Here is a 23,563-nt window from a genome sequence, read left to right as displayed (position 1 = left end):
TAGAATACAGGAATCAATGCTGATAACTAGAAGTACAAAATACATAAGGTCTATTATAAGGTCTATCTAACCTATTTGTTCATTCCAATAATATGGAGGCTTATGTCTGAAATTTATTAGAATATCCAGTGATTCTGGTCGGTACGATATCCTGAGTTGTCCTACTTCAGAAAAGCGTTGACAGGAACGCCGACGTCTCTATAACCGTTACCAATCTGTGCACGAGGACAGTCCGCGTGAGACTCTACACGTTTGCTCGTTCTAAATCAGAACACTTTTTAAAGTTCCACGGGAAATTAAAGCCTCTGCTGTGAACCACGTGACATGACACCAATGGCAATTTGACTTTATGTTCGACTGGTATCAAGAAATAAAACCATTGTCATGTCTGTGATGAAACTGATCATGAAGTAAACATAACCGAAACCACAAGGTGGTTGATTATACAGCTACAAAAATCAGTGGAAAATAATGAGCTTGATGACTGAATTTGCACTGTGCTAAAGTAGGAGACTAACACTTGTCTAAATGGTGGCTGATGGGTAATTCTCCATAAGTAGGAGAGCATATCTATGTAAGTTCAAATGACATTATTTCTTTACGTATTTGACCAAGAACCACCGTCATACATGTTATACAGTATAAGAACTGTGTTAAATATTTATGTGAAATGGCACATGAAATATTACATTGTATATGAAAGGGGCCATAAAATTGTTATAAAACATTTATAACTTTACTTATCAAATTCATGAATGTTACTTTACAGAAGATTTGCATCTGGTCAAGGTACATGAAGCACATCTTTGCCTTTTGCATTAACAGTAAATAATAATAATAATAATTTAATTGGTGTTTTCTTTTGTTTTATTATTTTAAATATAATCTCTAGAGGCTTGTATTACTAAAACATCAATAAAATGATCCAACCAGTTAAAAGGGTTTCAGATGTTGTGTTTTGAGTCTCAGTGCCCTCACACACATACTGAGAAAACCAGACCTGACAACAAAGAGGAAAGTGACGTCCACACACGAGACCAGAAAACATGTGAGGAACCAAAGTTTAACCCGAGTGAGTTTAATGTGTGGTGGATAAATCCTAAACACACATCCAGTACCACAATCTGAAACAGCAGGCATAGGTCAAAAATACCATGATGCTTTTATCCAAAGCAACTTACAATTATGACAGAACACAACTTGAGGGTTAAGAGCCTTGCTCAGGGATTCAACAGTAGCAATTTAGCAGTGGTGGGGCTCAAACACACAACCCTCAAATTAGAAATCAAGTACCTTAACCACTGAGCTACCACTGTCTGAAGAAATAAAATATCAAGGGAGCCAAAGCAACAAGTAACAGACAAAGGTAAGATCAAAAACCTGTTAGACTGATAAAGACTTAAAGAACGTTTCAGCATTGTAGACTACAAAGCATCAGTAAGACTCCCCAAATAAACTACACAGCAAGAGAAGCTTATTCACACTAATACTAATTACCAAACAAGGGTGCAACACAATGGAGTGATTGACAAGGGGGAGGAGCTCAGTACTGTAGTGGGGCTGATCTGTGGTGACCAGAGGTAGTGTCCTCCTGAACCAGTGGAGTAATAGTAATAGTGGTGGTTCTGGTGTCATTAGTAATGGTGGGACAGTCCAGTTCTGTGATACTGACCGTGATACGTATTTCATATCCTTCAGTCTGTAGTGTTGAGTCTCACTGGGGTTGCCCACTAGAGAACATCATTGTTATGATTAGTCCTTCCCAGCTTCTGTGATCCCTCGGTGTTGAGTCGTAGTAGCAGTCCAGGGACATATTACCAACACAGAGATACACGATTAAACAAACAAAACACACGAAGGCAAACAGGGGAAGCAGGCTATAACAAAGACTAGGAAACATGAAGGCACAGAGCACAAAGAAACACAACCATTCAGATAAACATGCAATGAACAGCATCGATACCAGGAACACAACAGGGTTTAAATACATGAATTTAACAAGGTAGAAATGAGAAACAGGTGTAAGCAATCAAACGAGGGGTGGAGAAAACGAAACTATGACATGGAACTAAAATACACAAGACAAGGAAAACATGGAACGAGGAAGATGGGAGGGACTAATCATGACAATCATCAGTATTAGGATTAAGATTAGGATTAGGATTAGAAATTCAGCAATAAAGAGTCAGGAGCTTGTGCTGATCCTCAGAGTCTGATGTTTATTTGTGCACATATAAAAACTTCAGATCAGATTTTTCTTCATCAAAAAGTAGGGTGCTAATCTAACAATGAGTAGTTAATACAACAACACAGAAGTGAGATCAGGAGGAGATGAAGAAGTAGGATAGACAGAGAGAGAGAGAGGAGGAGGAGAGAGGAGGATGATAGATAGAGAGACAGGAGGAAAAGTGAGGGGAGGATGATAGATAGAGAGAGAGAGACAGGAGGAGGAGAGAGGAGGATGATGGAGAGAGAGAGAAAGAGGAGGGAGGGAGGATGATGGATAGAGAGACAAGAAGAGAGAGGGAGGATGACAGAGAGAGAGAGGTATGGATGAGGCCTCAGAGTCATCACCTCCTGAGAGTCATCACCTCCTGACCTTGATACCTCACAGACAGACACCATGGCACTGAAGACTTACAGAGACATTTAGAAAGTACAGAAATACAAACAAAATATAAAACTTAATAAAAAATAATCTCAAAATAAAACAAATACATACTGATTCCTTCACCCTAGTGAGGCTCACTACAAAAGATCACCAGGATTAGGGTTAGGCATAAACCCTAGTGAGGCTCACTACAGAAGATCACCAGGATTAGGGTTAGGGTTAAACCCTAGTGAGGCTCACTACAGAAGATCACCAGGAATCTCCAGGTCTTTAATTTACAAGGTGCTGCAGTTACATAACACTGCAAAAAAAATCTTGGATCAAAGTTAAAAAGTGGATCTTAATGTGTCTCTCTAAGTGACTCTAGTAACAAACACACAAACATAAGCAGTCACTCAATCACAAGCTTTAGAACAGCTGAAAAGACTGTTGGCTGTGAAGCCCCACAGAACTCATACACTCATCTCCTCTACAGAGAAGGAACTCCAACACCACTGAATCTGATTCTCCTGGAATGTTTATGCTACAACCAGCACACTTCATATTTAGATTCACATGATAAAACACACAAACAAAACAATTATAATCTTATCAAGCATTTCTACACTAAGAGTGAATCTAGTATGTTCCTTATGGTAAAACCACACTTTCACTGTAAGAGATTTTACCTCCAACCTGTTACATCTCCATCTGTTATAAAACACCTTCCTGTTGTAGACATGAGTATCTGACATGATCATTTAAAAAGTGTTTAAACTAAATAAATTAATGAACACTTGGATAAGAGGGTTTAAACTCCTGGTCTTGTAGAAACTTGAGGGAGTAACACAGGAGAATGAACTCTGTTTCCCAGCAGTCTCTGCTGTTCCTCAACAACCTTGACAAAGATGATTTGAAAACATTCATTAGGATCAGTCATTATTTCTGTTTAATGTACATAGAATCACTGTCAGTTCAGCTCCACTCTACCTGTCTTCTATTTAACAAAGCTGGTAGGTTCAGTTCTGTGCACATAAACAGTAAAGGGCTCTTACGTTTTCATGATTGTTTATTAATTAATATAAACCTGAGCAGAAGTCACTTTGCATTGATATTCAGTTTCACTTGAAATAAGGTTTAAAATGAACACTGGCTCCTTTTTCACTGAGTCATGTTTATTACAAATCTTCCAACCACAGCAGCTGGTACTGACAGTAATGAATGGAGTGGAGATCAGTGAGCACTCTATGGAGTGATATCTGCTGACTGGCTTCATCTCTGTTTCCTTCACTGTTAGCTGGTTTCGAAGGACTGGTTTAAGGTCTTCTTATGACCAGTTATAGTGTTCCTTTAGGTCTTTGGGTGCAGTAGTGGCTCGGTACAGCCTGGTACCTCTGAAATGATACCATAGATCTTGGAGCTCTGACCTTTGTGTGAGTCCTGCCTCAGCTCTGAGTATACAGTGTCTGCCCCCACACTGCTCTTCTCTAGTAGGGACAAAAGAGCCTGAAGTACACCACAGGAAGAAGTCCAACCCTCCAAATGATTAAACACAACATGACCTGAATAACCTACAGTGGGTAACTAAGCACACGGTTACTAAGCAGTGAATCAAAACGTAGAATCTTAAGAGTTCTTCAGGTCAGCTGTATCTTGGTGTGTCACTGCTGTAGGTGACTAAAGTTTCTCCTTTTCATGTACCTTCTTTTTTCTTTACTTTCTGTTTCGGTTTCAGTTTGATCTCAGCATAAGTGACTTCACTGGGTCCAGCACCAGTGTCTGCAGTAACAGAGAACAAAACCAAAGCAAACACAGGCGTGACCTCTCACTGACCTTTAGTGTTCTAACCAATCAACCAATAACATCTCATCATACACACTTCTTTCCCACAATGCACTGCTGCTGCTTTTGGAGACCAGCATGTGTTTCCTTTGTCTCATGTGATGATTATATAGTAGATATATATAGTAGTATATATACAGTAGTGATATAGATCAGACTGTATTCTCCAGTGTGTAGTTATACAGACCCTGATACTTATATATACAATAGTGATGTAGATCAGACTGTATTCTCCTGTGTGTAGTTATACAGAACCTGATTCTTATATGTATAATAGAGTGATGTTGTGTGTGAGTTGTGAATTAAATCCCAGTGTGAAGGTGATGTGGCTGTACCTTTATTCCTGCTTTTCTTGTTGTGTTTCATGACCTGAGCATAAGTGACATCACTGAAGTCATCTGCAGGTTCATCTGACACAGAGTGCAGTGTGTTTATCACAGAGTACAGTGTGTTTATCACAGAGTACAGTGTGTTCATAACAGAGTACAGTGTTTTTATCACAGAGTACAGTGTGTTTATTACAGAGTGCAGTGTGTTTATCACAGAGTACAGTGTGTTCATAACAGACTACAGTGTGTTTATCACAGAGTGCAGTGTGTTTATCACAGAGTGCAGTGTGTTTATTAGATGCATTCTGACCAAGTCTTTCACTACTATACTCAGTGGGAAATGAAATCGTTACCTGTGCTGCTCCGGTCTGCTGGCTTAGCTGTGTCATATATGTGGGAAGCTTCTGGGGTTAAAGGAAAAGACCATTTAATAAATGCTAAACTGAAAGATTACTGGACACAGTAGAGAATGAATCACAAGTGATGAAGGATTATTTAAATTGTCTTAGAGAAGATAAAGCTTTAAGTTAATTGTTAATAAGGAAAGTTGTTGTTGTCTCATGGTCTGAGCAGTGTGCAGTCGTGTGACTGACAACCCTCACCTCCTGACTCTCTCTGGGTCTGATCTGATGTCTGATTGATGTCTGACTGACTCCCAGTACAGCGACACAGAGATTCTGCACCAGGCAACATGGAAATAAAAGAAAAGTGTTTAATACTGTAAACAGGTTTCATGATTTGTATCATAAAAACATATAATATTTAAACTATTCATAAATGACCTGCAGCTGATCTCAGACCTTTGTTGGTTTTGTAGCACCACAGCAGGGTCAGTAAGATGAAGAACATGACCAAACTCAGTCCCACAGCCAAACCAACCAGGCCAAGAGAGGAGGAATCACCAGCTGAACTCATAGGAACCGAAACATCACATGAATCAAAATGATTTGTCACACGTCTCTGCTCCAGACTATGTGAGGTCACTGTGTACTCTCTTCTTCAACACAGTAGGGGGCGCTATTAGTGAGATCGGGTCTTGTAGTGTATGGTGGAAACAAATGCTTTTAAATCAGGGGGGCCAAAACAACAGTCCCGTGTATCATTTTTAAGATCCATTATAAGTTGGTAATGATAGTAACAAGAAATGAAGTAAGATTGCATTTCACAGTTATAATACCATGCAGTATTACTGGAATAAAAGTACAGTTACAGTATTTTTTTTACCCTTAATAAGTAAACACAATACATGTGGACTGAGTGTGCTCTGCTACTGACTACAAAGAGTTTAAATGAGTAAAATAGATGTTAAACTCATGAAATGACTGTGATCTTATCATGTACAGTCAGCTAAACAGAGTTACTGTACAGACCTAAATCTATCACACAGATAACCAACACAATGTTTTCTATAATTATACACTGTAAACTGTTACTCACTAGTACACAGAACTAAATCTAAATCTATCACACAAGTCACTGCTGTCTGGTCCTGCAGATGTTTTAATACTGAATAAACCCATTAATTCAGAAGCACATAAATCATGTCCTGTAGCAGACATGACAGCTTCCTGTTATTCAGGAAATCAAACATTTTCTGATCTGCTTTGTCATTTTTCTACTAAAATGTCATTGACTTCTCCTCTCTAGTGCCCAATGTATGCACATGTCCAAGACTCCCCAGTACATGTAGTGACACTTTAATATTGTGCCAACTTTTACTAAGGGTTGAAAAGTACTGATATTTCATATTTTTGCTGCATATGTAACTGATAAATTTAATTTCTATTTTTTTTAGTTATAGAATGCAAACGGTTCCTCACCTGTAACGATTACCCAGATTGCATCACTGTAGTTTGAGTAGTAGACTGGGTTTCCTCTACCAGCTCTGCACCAGTACTGGCCTCCATCAGAGGGCGCCACTGAGCTGATGTTGTAGGAGTTTGTTGCAGTGTTGGTCTCATTCTCAGGGTTCTGTGTGTGTCTGGACCAGTAAAAACTCCATCCAGCAGGCTGGTCCAGCTTACAGTGCAGAGTCACTGGGTTTCCCACCAGTGCAGCTCCTTTAAGGCTTGATGTGAGTTTAGGTGTAGGTTTAACTGCTGATGGAGATGAAACACACAGTTCAAGATATGCAATGGCAGAGTGCATAGAGATATCTATGAAATGAGTAACATTCTCAGATTAAAAATAGATGAAGTATTTCAGTATTTTAAACATTTTAAAATAAAAACAATAGACTCTCAGTAACATGGTGTAGCAGTAGTGAAGCAGTAGATTAGTCAACAGATTTTTAATTAACTGTTTATATCAGATTTGTTTATAATCTGATGAATTCAGTTGTTTTTCACTTTATTTGGGTGTCCAAGTTCTTATCTGTAGATGTTAACCTGAGAAGTCACTGAACATGTAACAGGTATAATACATACCATCTTAGCATACTCAACAAGCTGTTATAGACATGCTGTTAACATTCTGTAACTGGATTTTAACTGGACTTTGAGGATTACAGTCCTACTCATTCACATGTGAGTGTTTCTCTACTCAATATTGGTGTCCAATTAGACTGCACAGTCTGAACCAGCTCAGGCTCCATTGTAGAAATCACACAGTACTTAAATTCTGCTTTTATGTTCACCTCTCAATAAGATCATGTGTTGGAATCTTATAAAACCTACTAAAACTGAACACTGGCTGCTGGTTACTGAGAAGTACACGTCTCTCTGCTCCAGACTATGTGAGGTCACTGTGTACTCTCTTCTTCAACACAGAAGGGGGCGCTATTAGTGAGATCAGGTCTTGTAGTGCAGGGGGGAAACAAATGATTTTAAAGTAGGGGTGTCAAAATAAAGGTCCTGTAGGACCACAGTACAGCCCTGTTCAGTGTTTCACCTGCTCTAAGAGAGCTGATTTGTTGTTATAAATTTTGTGCATCACTTTTAAGATCCATTATAAGTTTGTAATGATATAGTAACACTAAGATAACAAGAAAAGAAGTAAGTTTGCATTTCAGTTCCAGTACCATGTAGTGTAACTGTAATTACAGTACAGATCTACTACCATGCAGTGTAACTGTAATTACAATATATATCTAATACAATGTAGTGTAACTGTAATTACTGTTTTTCATTTTTGCCTAGTAAACACAATACATTGAGTGTGTATTATGCTGCTGAATACAAATATTGTAAATTATTTAACGAACAATAATTTAAGTTAATGAAATAGACATTAAATTCCTGAAATGACAGTAATCTTACCATGTACAGTGAGGTTAACAGTGGTACTGTACTGTGATGTTGTTGGTCTGTTATTTCGTGCTCCTCTACACTGGTACTGATCCCCATTAACTACAGCATCTCTACTGATGGTGAGAGTGTCTCTGTTTACAGTGTCAAACACAGACTGAGACACTGTAGTCCACTGACTCTGAGCTTTCTTCTTATACCACTGATATGTCCACCCATCATAACCCTGAACCTCACACTTCAGAGTGACTGACTCTCCAGTGAACACAGGACTCTGAGACACCACAGTCAGTGTAGTTGTGGGTAAATCTGTGGAAAGAGATGGAGAACACTGCATGTCACAGCTGACTGACCCCCAGTGTCTTCCTGGAGTCACTCTGTATTTACATATATTATAACAAACAGGTTAGACCCATGATGCTGCATACTAATTCTAATCTGTTAATCACTGTATTTTGTGGAGATTATCTGGAGATTATGTGGAATCTGATTGTGATTGGAGGGAAAAACGTGAACGCATGACTGTGAGTCACTTAATTATTCCATGCAGTACCACCTTGGACACTTTGTCCAGTAATGTGACACTTGTAATTAGGACTGTGATGCTCTTTTATGTCACTTATAACGGTTTTGATAAGAGGAGTGAACTCTACTGCCCCCCTGTGTCAGTAGTATGTCCAGGCAGTTACACTCTCTCCTGCTCATTCAAATGTGAGTGTGATAGTTTCTCTAATTAATATTTGTGTCCAGTTAGACTGTTTGTTGACTACATTATGCTGTTTGTCGACTACAGTTCAGCATTTAACACTATCATCCCCTCCCTACTCACTACTAAGTTGGAGGATCTAGGACTGCATACATCCCTGTGCGACTGGATCTCCAACTTCCTAACAGACAGACCACAATCAGTACGGGTGGGCAACTGCGCCTCATCCACCCTCACCCTCAGCACTGGAGCTCCTCAGGGTTGTGTCCTAAGCCCCCTGCTCTACTCACTGCACACCTACGACTGCACAGCCACTTCCAGCGCCACCATCATTGTCAAGTTTGCTGACGACACCGTTGTCATGGGTGTGATCTCGGACAACGACGAGAGGGCCTACCTGGAGGAGATTAAACACCTTGAAAACTGGTGCCAGGGAAATAATCTCCTCCTAAACGTCAGCAAGACAAAGGAGCTGATTGTGGACTGCAGCAAGAAGCAGGAGCAGCACTACCAACCTGTGAGGATCAATGGAACCACGGTGGAGAGAGTAGATAGTTTCAGGTACCTTGGAGTTCACATCTCGCAGGACCTGTCCTGGTCCCGCCACACCAACTCCCTGGCAAAGAAGGCTCGTCAGCGTCTTTACCACCTCAGATGCCTAAAAGACTTCAGACTGCCCTCCAAGGTACTGCGGAACTTCTACACCTGCACTATCGAGAGCATCCTCACAGGGAACATCACAGTCTGGTTTGGGAACAGCACCAAGCAGGACAGATAAGCACTCCAAAGGGTAGTGCGTTCAGCAGAGCGCATCACTCATACAGAACTTCCTGACCTGCAGACCATCTATTAAAAGCGGTGCCAGACCAAGGCCAGGAGGACTGTGAAGGACCCCAGCCATCCCAACAATAGGCTCTTCTCTCTGTTGAGGTCAGGGAAACGCTTTCGCTCCCTGAAGACCAAGACAGAGAGACTGAAGAGGAGCTTCTTCCCACAGGCCATTCGGGCCCTGAATCAGGGAAACTGATAAACTGTGGGGACCACCACTACCATGTGACTGTAAATCTGTAAATTTGTAAGATGGAATTGTACATTGTGTACATATACATATATCTATATCTACATTGTACATTGTGTATATATACATATATTGTACATACATTGTTATATATATTTTGTGTGTATATATATATATATATATATATATATAATTTATGCATGTATTTATTTATTTATTTTAATTTTGTTTTTTTCCCCTTATGCACCCCTTTTTTTCTTCAGTTTGGACAGGGCACTCTCAAACCATTTCACTGCGAGTTATACTGTGTATGATCATTGTCATATAGATAATTACAATTCAGATTTTATTCCTCTTAAAATCTATATAGTTTTTAAAGAACAAGGCTATTTCTTACTAGCCATCTTCTAACCTGGGGATAACCCCTTCCATTCAGTTTTAACCAGAACAAAAGTCTGAAGTCAGCAGTTGCTATAACGACACTACCCGCACCTCTGATAGCTAATAAACCAAACTTGAAACTTCAAACTTGACTGCACAGTCTGAACCAGCTCATTCTCCATTGTAGAAATCACACAGTACTTAAATTCTGCTTTTATGTTCACCTCTCAGTAAGATCATGTGTTGGAATCTTATAAAACCTACTAAAACTGAACACTGGCTGCTGGTTACTGAGAAGTACACGTCTCTCTGCTCCAGACTATGTGAGGTCACTGTGTACTCTCTTCTTCAACACAGAAGGGGGCGCTATTAGTGAGATCAGGTCTTGTAGTGCAGGGGGGAAACAAATGCTTTTAAAGCAGGGCTGTCAAAATAAAAGTCCTGTAGGACCACAGTACAGCCCTGTTCAGTGTTTCACCTGCTCTAACAGAGCTAATTTGTTGTTAGAAATTTAGTGTATCACTTATAAGATCCATTATAAGTTTGTAATGCCATAGTGTAATGCCACACTAAGATAACAAGAAAAGAACTAAGTTTGCATTTCAGTTACAGTACCATGTAGTGTAACTCTAATTACAGTACAGGTCTAATACCATGCAGTGTATCCATAATTACAGTATACCTCTAATACAATGTAATGTAACTGTAATTACTGTACATCTACAATTTCCTTTTTCCTAGTAAACACAATACATGGAGTGTGTATTATGCTGCTTAATACAAATATTGTAAATTATTTAACAAACAATAATTTAAGTTAATGAAATAGACATTAAATTCATGAAATGACAGTAATCTTACCATGTACAGTGAGGGTAACAGTGTTACTGTACTGTGATGTTGTTGGTCTGTCATGTCTCTCTCCTCTACACTGGTACTGATCCCCATTAACTACAGCATCTCCACTGATGGTGAGAGTGTCTCTGTTTACAGTGTCAAACACAGACTGAGACACTGTAGTCCACTGACTCTGAGCTTTCTTCTTATACCACTGATATGTCCACCCATCATAACCCTGAACCTCACACTTCAGAGTGACTGACTCTCCAGTGAACACAGGACTCTGAGACACCACAGTCAGTGTAGTTGTGGGTAAATCTGTGGAAAGAGATGGAGAACACTGCATGTCACAGCTGACTGACCCCCAGTGTCTTCCTGGAGTCACTCTGTATTTACATATATTATAACAAACAGGTTAGACCCATGATGCTGCATACTAATTCTAATCTGTTAATCACTGTATTTTGTGGAGATTATCTGGAGATTATGTGGAATCTGATTGTGATTGGAGGGAAAAACGTGAACGCATGACTGTGAGTCACTTAATTATTCCATGCAGTACCACCTTGGACACTTTGTCCAGTAATGTGACACTTGTAATTAGGACTGTGATGCTCTTTTATGTCACTTATAACGGTTTTGATAAGAGGAGTGAACTCTACTGCCCCCCTGTGTCAGTAGTATGTCCAGGCAGTTACACTCTCTCCTGCTCATTCAAATGTGAGTGTGATAGTTTCTCTAATTAATATTTGTGTCCAGTTAGACTGTTTGTTGACTACATTATGCTGTTTGTCGACTACAGTTCAGCATTTAACACTATCATCCCCTCCCTACTCACTACTAAGTTGGAGGATCTAGGACTGCATACATCCCTGTGCGACTGGATCTCCAACTTCCTAACAGACAGACCACAATCAGTACGGGTGGGCAACTGCGCCTCATCCACCCTCACCCTCAGCACTGGAGCTCCTCAGGGTTGTGTCCTAAGCCCCCTGCTCTACTCACTGCACACCTACGACTGCACAGCCACTTCCAGCGCCACCATCATTGTCAAGTTTGCTGACGACACCGTTGTCATGGGTGTGATCTCGGACAACGACGAGAGGGCCTACCTGGAGGAGATTAAACACCTTGAAAACTGGTGCCAGGGAAATAATCTCCTCCTAAACGTCAGCAAGACAAAGGAGCTGATTGTGGACTGCAGCAAGAAGCAGGAGCAGCACTACCAACCTGTGAGGATCAATGGAACCACGGTGGAGAGAGTAGATAGTTTCAGGTACCTTGGAGTTCACATCTCGCAGGACCTGTCCTGGTCCCGCCACACCAACTCCCTGGCAAAGAAGGCTCGTCAGCGTCTTTACCACCTCAGACGCCTAAAAGACTTCAGACTGCCCTCCAAGGTACTGCGGAACTTCTACACCTGCACTATCGAGAGCATCCTCACAGGGAACATCACAGTCTGGTTTGGGAACAGCACCAAGCAGGACAGATAAGCACTCCAAAGGGTAGTGCGTTCAGCAGAGCGCATCACTCATACAGAACTTCCTGACCTGCAGACCATCTATTAAAAGCGGTGCCAGACCAAGGCCAGGAGGACTGTGAAGGACCCCAGCCATCCCAACAATAGGCTCTTCTCTCTGTTGAGGTCAGGGAAACGCTTTCGCTCCCTGAAGACCAAGACAGAGAGACTGAAGAGGAGCTTCTTCCCACAGGCCATTCGGGCCCTGAATCAGGGAAACTGATAAACTGTGGGGACCACCACTACCATGTGACTGTAAATCTGTAAATTTGTAAGATGGAATTGTACATTGTGTACATATACATATATCTATATCTACATTGTACATTGTGTATATATACATATATTGTACATACATTGTTATATATATTTTGTGTGTGTATATATATATATATATATATAATTTATGCATGTATTTATTTATTTATTTTAATTTTGTTTTTTTCCCCTTATGCACCCCTTTTTTTCTTCAGTTTGGACAGGGCACTCTCAAACCATTTCACTGCGAGTTATACTGTGTATGATCATTGTCATATAGATAATTACAATTCAGATTTTATTCCTCTTAAAATCTATATAGTTTTTAAAGAACGAGGCTATTTCTTACTAGCCATCTTCTAACCTGGGGATAACCCCTTCCATTCAGTTTTAACCAGAACAAAAGTCTGAAGTCAGCAGTTGCTATAACGACACTACCCGCACCTCTGATAGCTAATAAACCAAACTTGAAACTTCAAACTTGACTGCACAGTCTGAACCAGCTCATTCTCCATTGTAGAAATCACACAGTACTTAAATTCTGCTTTTATGTTCACCTCTCAGTAAGATCATGTGTTGGAATCTTATAAAACCTACTAAAACTGAACACTGGCTGCTGGTTACTGAGAAGTACACGTCTCTCTGCTCCAGACTATGTGAGGTCACTGTGTACTCTCTTCTTCAACACAGAAGGGGGCGCTATTAGTGAGATCAGGTCTTGTAGAGCAGGGGGGAAACAAATGCCTTTAAAGTAGGGCTGTCAAAATAAAAGTCCTGTAGGACCACAGTACAGCCCTGTTCAGTGTTTCACCTGCTCTAACAGAGCTGATTTGTTGTTAGCAATTTTGAGTATCACTTTTAAGATCCATTATATGTTTGTAATGTCATAATAACACTTAGATAACAAAAAAAAAAGTAAGTTTGCATTTCAGTTCCATTACCATGTATTGTAACTCTAATTACAGTATAACTCTAATACCATGTAGTGTAACTGTAATTACAGTACAGGTCTAATACTATGCAGTGTAACTGTAATTACAGTACAGCTCTAATACCATGTAGTGTAACTGTAATTACTGTACATCTTCAATTTCATTATTGCCTAGTAAACACAACACATGGAGTGTGTATTATGCTACTGAATACAAATAGTGTAAATTATTTAACAAACAATAATTTAAGTTAATAAAATAGACATTACATTCATAAAATGACAGTAATCTTACTGTATACAGTGAGGGTAACAATGTTACTGTACTGTGATGTTCTTGATCTGTAATATCGTTCTCCTCTACACTGGTACTCATCCCCATTAACTACAGCATCTCCACTGATGGTGAGAGTGTCTCTGTTTACAGTGTAAAACACAGACTGAGACACTGTAGTCCACTGACTCTGTGTTTTCTTCTTATACCACTGATATTTCCACCAATAATAAACCTGAACCCCACACTTCAGAGTGACTGACTCTCCAGTGAACACAGGACTCTGAGGCTCCACAGTCAGTGTAGTTGTGGGTAAATCTGTGGAAAGAGATGGAGAACACTGCATGTTACAGCTGAATGACCCCCAGTGTCTTCCTGGAGTCACTCTGTATTTACATATATTATAACAAACAGGTTAGACCCACGATGCTGCATTCTAATCTGTTAATCACTGTGTTTTGTGGAGAATATCTGGAGATTATGTGGGATCTGATTGTGATTTGGAAGGTAAAACGTGAACCCATGACTGTGAGTAACTTAATTATTCCATCTAGTACCACCTTGGACACTTTGTCCAGTAATGTGACATTTGTAATTAGGACTGAGATGCTCTTTTATGTCACTTAAATACTTTTGTAACAGCAGAGTAAAAGCACAGTTATAGTTTCCATTTTGCCCTGCACAAGAAACAGAATACATGTGGACTCAGTGTGTATTATGTTACTGACTACCAAGAGTTTATTTGAACAAAAGAGTTTAAATTTGTCACATGCGCGTTCCCCGTTTCCCTAGCAACCGAGTCACTTCCAGGTTGTCGTTGGTCTCCATGGTTCCGTGTCTCCTCCCCTTTGTGTCCAGCTGTTCCGAGTTTGTCTCTGATTACATTCCTGTGTGAAGCCCGTTCCTACTTGTCTTTAGTTATATGTCGTTTGTTCTAGCCCCTGTGTGTTTAGTTATATGTCGTTTGTTCTAGCCCCTGTGTGTTTAGTTATATGTCGTTTGTTCTAGCCCCTGTGTGTTTAGTTATATGTCGTTTGTTCTAGCCACTGTGTGTTTAGTTATTTGTCGTTTGTTCTAGCCACTGTGTGTTTAGTTATATGTCATTTGTTCTGGCTCCTGTGTGTTTAGTTATATGTCGTTTGTTCTAGCCCCTGTGTGTTTAGTTATATGTCGTTTGTTCTGGCCCCTGTGTGTTTAGTTATATGTCGTTTGTTCTAGCCACTGTGTGTTTAGTTATATGTCGTTTGTTCTAGCCCCTGTGTGTTTAGTTATATGTCGTTTGTTCTAGCCCCTGTGTGTTTAGTTATATGTCGTTTGTTCTAGCCCCTGTGTGTTTAGTTATATGTCGTTTGTTCTGGCTCCTGTGTGTTTAGTTATATGTCGTTTGTTCTGGCTCCTGTGTGTTTAGTTATATGTCGTTTGTTCTAGCCCCTGTGTGTTTAGTTATATGTCGTTTGTTCTAGCCACTGTGTGTTTAGTTATTTGTCGTTTGTTCTAGCCCCTGTGTGTTTAGTTATATGTCGTTTGTTCTAGCCCCTGTGTGTTTAGTTATATGTCGTTTGTTCTAGCCCCTGTGTGTTTAGTTATATGTTGTTTGTTCTGGCCCCTGTGTGTTTAGTTATATGTCGTTTGTTCTAGCGCCTGTGTGTTTAGTTATATGTCGTTTGTTCTGGCGCCTGTGTGTTTAGTTATATGTTGTTTATTCTGGCGCCTGTGTGTTTAGTTATATGTCATTTGTTCTAGCCCTTAGCTCCCGTGTGTCTAGTTATATGTCGTTTGTTCTAGCGCCTGTGTGTTTAGTTATATGTCGTTTGTTCTAGCCAATGTGTGTTTAGTTATATGTCGTTTGTTCTAGCCCCTGTGTGTTTAGTTATATGTCGTTTGTTCTGGCTCCCGTGTGTTTAGTTATATGTCGTTTGTTCTGGCTCCCGTGTGTTTAGTTATATGTCGTTTGTTCTAGCGCCAGTGGGTTTAGTTATATGTCGTTTGTTCTAGCCCCTGTGGGTTTAGTTATATGTCGTTTGTTCTGGCGCCTGTGTGTTTAGTTATATGTTGTTTATTCTGGCGCCTGTGTGTTTAGTTATATGTCATTTGTTCTAGCCCTTAGCTCCCGTGTGTCTAGTTATATGTCGTTTGTTCTAGCGCCTGTGTGTTTAGTTATATGTCGTTTGTTCTGGCTCCTGTGTGTTTAGTTATATGTCGTTTGTTCTAGCGCCTCTGGGTTTAGTTATATGTCGTTTGTTCTAGCCCCTGTTTGTCTCTCATTAGATCTCATTTGTTCCTGCTCGTATGTAGTTTGTATATTCCTGTTTAATCTCGCATCCTCGCCCTGCGTTCATGTTTAGTTTCCCTCTCTGTCTGTTGTTTTCCTTGTTTAGTTCTCTGCTGTTCCCTCATCTGTAATATTTTGAACTTTAGAACTTTAGTTAACGTTATTTTGTCTAACTTAGTCTTGCCCTCACCGTATTAGTCTGTTATTGTTCTGTTAGCCTGTTCCTCTTATGTTTGTGTGTTTATTCTTTGTTCTAGTCAGTATTGTTAGTCTGTGTCTGTTAATAAACACATTTAGTTTTTCTATCCCCTACGTCCCTTATATTATGGCTTCCCTGGTTAGTTCAGTTTCGCATAACATCCAACGCGTCGACACTTCGCAAGTGTGTTCACTCTCCACCCCTTCAGCATTACAAATATATGAAATAAATCAACAGAATATAAATTACCTTGAGCAAGTCCAGCTTGAACAAATGACATCAGCACTATAAACATAAAAAGAGGAACATATGAATATGAACAATGAAATAATTACTTTATTAAAGAAAACATGATGGCAAAACATTGCAGACACAGTTAAAAAAAGTATGTATAACTGTTCATTTAACCACAAACATCATAACATCCTGTTTATTACTTTAACAAGTATACTGTCTAAACTCTGCTTCAAATGGAGTGGGGAAACTGTTTGCCGTTTTTACAATTCATCCTAATTAAACAAAAGTTAACGAAATTAAACTGTCGTGATAAAACATGTTTAGAGAGCTTTAGAGCGCTGAAGGTTTTGAACACAAGGGGGCGACAGTGATTTATGTTTCTGAGGAGAGTGGCGTGTGCTGTGGTATGAGCAGATCCACTACTGCTGTGTCACAGTTCCTGTCACGAATGGCCACTCTCCTCCCGTCCCTGATGTCACGGTTTCCCTGTCTTCCAGCTCTCCCTGGTTCCATGCCTTAGTTTCGTTTTCTCCGCCCCTGTCTGTTCCTCTATTCCACTCCTTGTTTTAGCTGTTCCCGCGTATCTGTTTAGTGTCTGATTGTCTTGCTTATTTAAGCTCTGTAGTTTGGTCTTCTGCTTGTTGGTCTATGGTAAGTTACGTCTCTCTGTCAGGTTTGCCGCTGTTGTCACTGCTTTTCTGTGTAGTCCAGCCGTGTGTTATATTACTCTCAGCACCCCTTAGCCTCTGTTTATTTTACCGTTCGTGTTTCCTCATTTAATAAACCGCCTCCTGCATTTTGCATTCTACCTCTCGCCTTGTTCTTGTTGGAAGCGTAACAGTTCCACAGTGTTATTTATGGACATCCTATCCAGCATTCTCTAAGTGTTTACAAGGTTATATGAAGAAACACACTGTGTATCGTGGAGCGATAGAGAGCTGGACGCAGACGATGAGAAGAGCGAGATTTATTAAGGGCAAATCCAGAATCTGGGTCAGTAAGACAGTCCAGGGTCACAGCACCAATACGAACAGATCCAGGAAATATATTAAACAAAAAGGAAAACATGAAAATCGGAAAATAAATCAACAGGCAAACGGAGAGAAAACAGGGTACAGATACACAGACAACAAGGCAAAGTGGTCAAAATTATCCTCAAATGAAACGCGTTTTATTTGTAAAATTTGTTTTGGACGCTTTTGCACCACAAAACATTTTTCACTACGCTGTAAAATCTGCTCCAAAAACCATCTAAAAACGCCGCATTTTACACTGTTTATATGTCAGTTGAAAAGCCGTAAAAAGCGTCGCTTTATGGGCTCTAAACGTTTTGGCGTGCTTACAACGGCATTTAAAACACCATTTTATTGTATGATGAGCTCTGCCTATTGGGTTCGACAGCCAATAGACGAACGCATTCACTCACGAACAAGGTCATACCAGACCAGTTCACTACAGATCTTAATCGGCTGCTGAACCAGTGCTCATTGAGTAATGTGTGAGCATCTAGTAATGTAAGATCACCTAAAAAGAGTGACAATGAGAATTAAGTCCATCACAGCTATGTCAGAGGATGAAACTGCTGTAGTTGGACTGCACAGGACACACAGTCAACAAACCAGACAGAATAAAGCTGCTGCTGACAGTCTAATTAGTAAAATATCCAGCCCAGTCTTTCGGTCTCTTCAGGAGGGTGAGGGATCATTCAGGTGAGGTCTTTGTTTTCAAGCACAGCAGGAGTGTCTCTGACTTGCAGGTGACTCCACTGTGGTAGGGACTAACCTGACCAAGAACACACATGAACAGCACATAGAATGGGAGACAAACAGAAAAACAAATGAGCTCACACCAAACAATCTTTAAAAAAATCCAGTGTAATATTTTATAACTCAGAAGAACAGACAAGCCAAATGGACTAGAATGAATGGGGAAAGGACATTGTATATAGATTCTCTCAACAAACGTCTCAAAGCCTGTGCCAATAATTAAATATTAAGATGATCATTGTCATATAGATAATTACAATTCAGATTTTATTCCTCTTAAAATCTATATAGTTTTTAAAGAACGAGGCTATTTCTTACTAGCCATCTTCTAACCTGGGGATAACCCCTTCCATTCAGTTTTAACCAGAACAAAAGTCTGAAGTCAGCAGTTGCTATAACGACACTACCCGCACCTCTGATAGCTAGCTAGGCAACAAGCTCGACTGGCTTTCAGTCTAGTGCTAGAAGCAACTCATGACTGACCAACTACAGCTATCTTTGGGTGAGCTTTATTTTGCAGCCATTTATCAGTTAGCTAGTTGTGTCTGGTTAGTATTTTTACGAATGAACACATGTAAATCCCCAAAATAAACAAACTTGAGCACTGGTTCATCAGCCGATTAAAATCTGTAGTGAACTGATCTGGTCTGACGTTGTTCGTGAGTGAATGAAAGTTCAAGTTCAAGTCTATTAACTGTGAAACCCAATAGGCAGAACTTATTATCATACTTTAAAACGGCATTTTAAACGCCGTTGTAAGCACGCCAAAATAGCGTAAAAGCGCCGTTTGTGAGCACTTAACGCGAAGCTTTTTACGGAGTTTCAACTGACATTTAAAAGGTGTAAAATATGATGTTTTTGATGGTTTTTGTAGCGTATTTTACAGCATAGTGAAAAATAGCACCATATTTTTCCATACAAAATGTTTGGCTTTCCATAGACAACGGCTTAGTACAAACACAATGAGCAGATAACGGCTAGAACAACGACCAGCAATACACTGAGGACAACACTGGGTTTAAAAACACGACCTAACAAGGTAGAAACAAGGAACAGGGGAAAGTAATGAAGGACAGAGAACTAAACGAGGAGCTAAACTAACGAAACCAAAACCAGGATGAACTGTTTTTCTCCATCTCCCCATTTCTGCTGAAAAAGAATATAGTGGAGTTGTGTATGCACGTTCTCTCTGCTACTACAACAGATTCATGTGGTAATGGGCCTTTTGTTAGGGGGGTAGGCGTTGGTCTTAAGGGTAATAATGTATGTCTTGGTCATTTCCTGTTGATCGTCACCTTCCTTTATTGTTTACTTCTGTTACATTTTTTTGAGATTGCCGTATTTTTACCCAGTTTGTCTGTTAAAATGTTAATATACACAGTATGTTACATTCTATCACACCGTTATACTTATTAATTTACCCCAACACACAAAACAGCCCAAGCAGTGGATGTTATCTGCTGATTTTCTATAGGGTTTGTTTGTAGACTCTACTTGACTGTTTCAACACCACACAGCATGTAGGTTTTCCCACTCATATCTGTGGTCATTCTTTGGATTTGTTGTATTCTACTGACTTCTCAATTCCTAAATTATGTTGGTATGATCCAAATCTCAAATATACAGATTGTCCAGTTTCTATAGTGATAGTGATGTCATGGCTGTCAACCCCGTCCAGGTAGTTATGAATCTTGGGGTTCTTCTTCACCCCACACTTTCAGTTGAACTTCATATTAGAACCCTCACTAAATCTGTTTATTTCTCCTCCAAAACTCTACTCCATGGTTTCAATAGCTCTTGTGTTGAGCATTGTAATCCTCTCTTGACTGGTCTTACTGTGAAAACTCTGACAAACACATATGCTAGAGTCGTAAGCGTCCATATCACTTCCGTGTTTCATCAGCTACACTGATGTGTAGAAGTACACTGGTAACTGGTCTGTTCCCATATTGAGTACAAATATGTACAAGAACTTCTCATCCTGCTCTCCAGCCCAGTACATCAAACAGAACCCTTTCCATAACACATCTGGATACAGTGAGAACACCTGAGCACATGGAAGTGAAACTCTGATCCTCCCTTCTGAGGGAACTACACAACTAACCCACATAATCTCATCAGTCAGGATCCTCAGACTGCACATTACCAACTTCATACAGCACCTCTGACTCTAATGAAGACATAAAGAGAACATTTACTCACAGAGCACCACAGGGAGTGGACTGAGCTCCATACTGTCCCAGTAATGATGGACTGACTGACTGACTGTGTGTGTTAAAGACTCATCACTTCCTGTGTTCTCTAGTCAAAGCACACTTCTGAGAAAGAGAGAAATACTGAGAGATAGACATAGAGCGAGGCGGCAGAGAGAGAGAGAGAGAGAGAGAGAGAGAGAGAGAGAGAGGAGGCTGTGGTTTACATTAAAATGCATTACTATTTTAAGTGCCTTGACTGTCTGTGGTGTGAGTGCTAGATATAGTGAGGCCAAGTCCTGTGTTCTCTAGTCAAAGCACACTTTTGAGAAAGAGAGAAATAGAGGGAAATATACATAGACAGAGAGAAGGGGAGAGAGAGAGAGAGAGAGAGAGAGAGAGAGAGAGAGAGAGAGAGAGAGAGAGAGAGAGAGAGAGGAGGCCATGGTTTCTATTTTATATTAAGTGCCTCCACTGTGTGGTGTGTATGTTGGACACAGTGAGGCCATAATTATTCATCATAATTATTATAAAGAATATTATTTATTGGAACTCATTTATTTAATGTAAATGTGTTGAATACACATTTGCAGGACCTCCATGCTGGGGGAGGGAACAGGAGGCAGCGCTGATCCACTTCTCTCCCCTGAAGCAGTTTGTCCTGCTCCAGCACACAAGGGTAGCAGTCAGAGGAAGAGCACTAGAGAATTCCTCAGGGTGTCACACAGGGACAGACACACGTGTTCTAGTATCAAGCCCTCATCACTCAGACACCACAGTAAGATGATCACACTCTAAACACTTTAACACCAGATCCATGCAAACTCAACACAAAGTTTGTGGAGAGTAGAAAAGAGAATGTGCAGGTGAAAGAAGAGAGAATTAAGTCTGATTCTGCACACTTTAAATTAATATTATTAAACACCACTGAGTATCAGTAACATGAAGTAGAGAGCAGGTCACTATTTATCACCTCTAACAGTCCATAACACCCACCATCCTGCACTTCCTCCCTCTGCTACACAGCTGAAATAGAAACCACAACACTCACCTCCCTCTGAGCTCATGCCTTTATTTATGTTATTTCTGTATGTGCGTGTGTGTGTGTGTGTGTGTGTGTGTGTGTGTGTGTGTGTGTGTGTTTGTGCAGGTGCGTGCGCACGCACACATGCCTGTGTGTGTGTGTGTGTGTGTGTGTGTGTGTGCAGGTGTGTGCATGTGTGTGTGCATGTGCATGTGTGTGTGCGTGTGTGTGCGTGTGTGTGTTTGTGTGTGTTTGTGTGTATGTGTGTGTGTGTGTGTGTGTGTATGTGTGTGTGTGTGTGTGTGTGTGTATCCAGGGGATGTTTTGGGGTATTAATAATCTATTGCTTCTACAGAGTCTTTGTTGTTGTTTTTGAGACACAGAGGTACATAAAGATGAGTGATGGATGGTAACTGCAGGGTTGATGTTAAAGATAGTAAATAAGTATTTGGACACTTGTTTGAGGCCCTGTTTACTCTTGAACTCACTGTGCTGAGATGCCTCTTGTGGCTCTCAGTGTCACTACATTTTGTATCCTTCCATTTACCCTTCAAAGAACTTAGAGCTGTATGATATGTTCTATTCTATCATACAGATGTACAGCTCTGTGTTACAGGTGTACAGGTCTATGTGTGTGTGTGTGTGTGTGTGTGTGTGTGCTAATCAGACCTTCTCTCATCACTGTAAGTAGTTACATTGCCATATATGGACACTGTTTGCTTCTGTACTCCAGCACACTAAATGTAAAAATGAATCTACCATAACTGTTACCGTGCAGAACCTCGAGGGTATTTGCATCTACACTGTGTGAACCATACAGGAATCACACACCCTTCTTTAGTTTTCTCTAGTTTTTCTAATCAGAACGGTGTGGCTGTCCGGCTGCTTGTACAGTAGACTACACCATGTGTCCGTGTAATATGTGTGTGGGAAAAATGAGGAAATAAAATGATACACATTAACTTTAGACACAATAACTTTTATTTACCGTTGCCTGTCTTGCTACTGACAGGTCAGACGTCTCTACAGCAACATAACAGGGTTTTCTAACTCTGGGGGAATTGTATAGTGACTGCTGTCCCTTTGAGGAACTTGGACTCAGTAGTGGACCAAAAGTCCATCGCACACACACGACTTCATTTAAAAGCTTTTGACTGGTCACTTGTATTGTTTGTAATCAGTGTAATAAAAGCCAATACTATCAAAGCCACTGCTACTGTTGTATAATGGAATATGATTTCTATATAACTAACATAAATAGGTTCATGATCATATATTTGATTTTACGGGTTTTCTATTTCTTTATTTTGTCGTTCCAGAGATCTGAAGAATGAGCTGAAGTTGAGGGGAAACAGTCAGCCATTTAAAATCTACCACATTATTAATAATAAGACTTAGAAAATCTAGCACACGCGTTTAAAATTAACAACGATTATTATAAGAGAACGAACACTGAGCGGTAAGCTGTCGTTTCAACAACATTTCGTACTTTTCTTCAGCTAAATCAGGATGTTCTTTGGGTCGTGTAGCGCTAAAACGCTGTAAATGACGTTAGAGTCGCCTGTTCATCCCCACGAGTTTGACTGAACGGATATAATCTGTATGGCGAACAGGGTATTACAGGCGAGACGAGGAGACATGGCGTCAGTGGACAAGCGGGATGTTTTTTCTAAAGCTATTGTGTGTCTACAGCGTTACAGGCGTGATTAACTAAATACATTTTCAAAAAATAATGAACGATAAGAAAAGCTTGTATGGAGATTGAACCCAGAGCCTTATACATGCAAAGCATGGACTCTACCACTGAGCTACATCTCCCTCTGATTAAGAAGGTGTGATAGACAGTTAATATAAATGTAATTCATAACTCGGTGTAACACTTTATGGAGTTATAACAGTGCTGAACACATCCACTCTAATGTTACACACTGTCTAATAGG

The 23,563-nt window shown here is 40.1% G+C and overlaps 2 protein-coding genes across 2 annotated transcripts in view; both read right to left on the bottom strand.

Moving 5' to 3' along the window:
* Positions 1-2,635: 2,635 nt before the first annotated feature.
* LOC145652900 (uncharacterized) lies at positions 2,636-5,146 on the bottom strand. Its single transcript, XM_081704728.1, has 5 exons — positions 5,115-5,146; positions 4,768-4,842; positions 4,292-4,369; positions 3,997-4,126; positions 2,636-3,488 (listed from the first exon to the last, which is right to left on the bottom strand). The coding sequence occupies exons 2-5, from the start codon at positions 4,796-4,798 to the stop codon at positions 3,377-3,379; spliced, it is 351 nt and encodes a 116-aa protein (XP_081560854.1). The 5' UTR covers positions 4,799-4,842; positions 5,115-5,146; the 3' UTR covers positions 2,636-3,376.
* A 39-nt stretch (positions 5,147-5,185) lies between these two features.
* The window catches only part of LOC145652892 (Fc receptor-like protein 5), a 107,229-nt gene continuing 88,851 nt past the window's right edge, over positions 5,186-23,563 (bottom strand). The window contains exons 6-7 of the mRNA XM_081704718.1: positions 5,562-5,666; positions 5,186-5,438 (exon numbers count right to left, since the gene is read on the bottom strand). Coding sequence (XP_081560844.1) covers positions 5,320-5,438; positions 5,562-5,666 — 224 coding nt within the window. The 3' untranslated portion in view covers positions 5,186-5,319. The remainder of the gene's footprint in view (positions 5,439-5,561; positions 5,667-23,563) is intronic.

This window comes from Electrophorus electricus, chromosome 21 (assembly GCF_041902795.1).
Source record: "Electrophorus electricus isolate QZ-2024a chromosome 21, ASM4190279v1, whole genome shotgun sequence".
NCBI classification, from domain to species: domain Eukaryota; kingdom Metazoa; phylum Chordata; class Actinopteri; order Gymnotiformes; family Gymnotidae; genus Electrophorus; species Electrophorus electricus.
This window is presented reverse-complemented; position numbering and strand designations above follow the sequence as displayed.

Bases quoted from the DNA above. Each gene is read 5' to 3' on its own strand.
- LOC145652900 (XM_081704728.1), bottom strand. From the start codon at position 4,798: ATGAAACACAACAAGAAAAGCAGGAATAAAG. The intron at 4,370-4,767 runs GTACAGCCACAT...CTGTTACTGCAG, and splicing joins CAAGAAAAGCAGGAATAAAG to ACACTGGTGCTGGACCCAGT. The intron at 3,489-3,996 runs GTATCATTTCAG...ATCTTTGTCAAG, and splicing joins TCAGAGCTCCAAGATCTATG to GTTGTTGAGGAACAGCAGAG.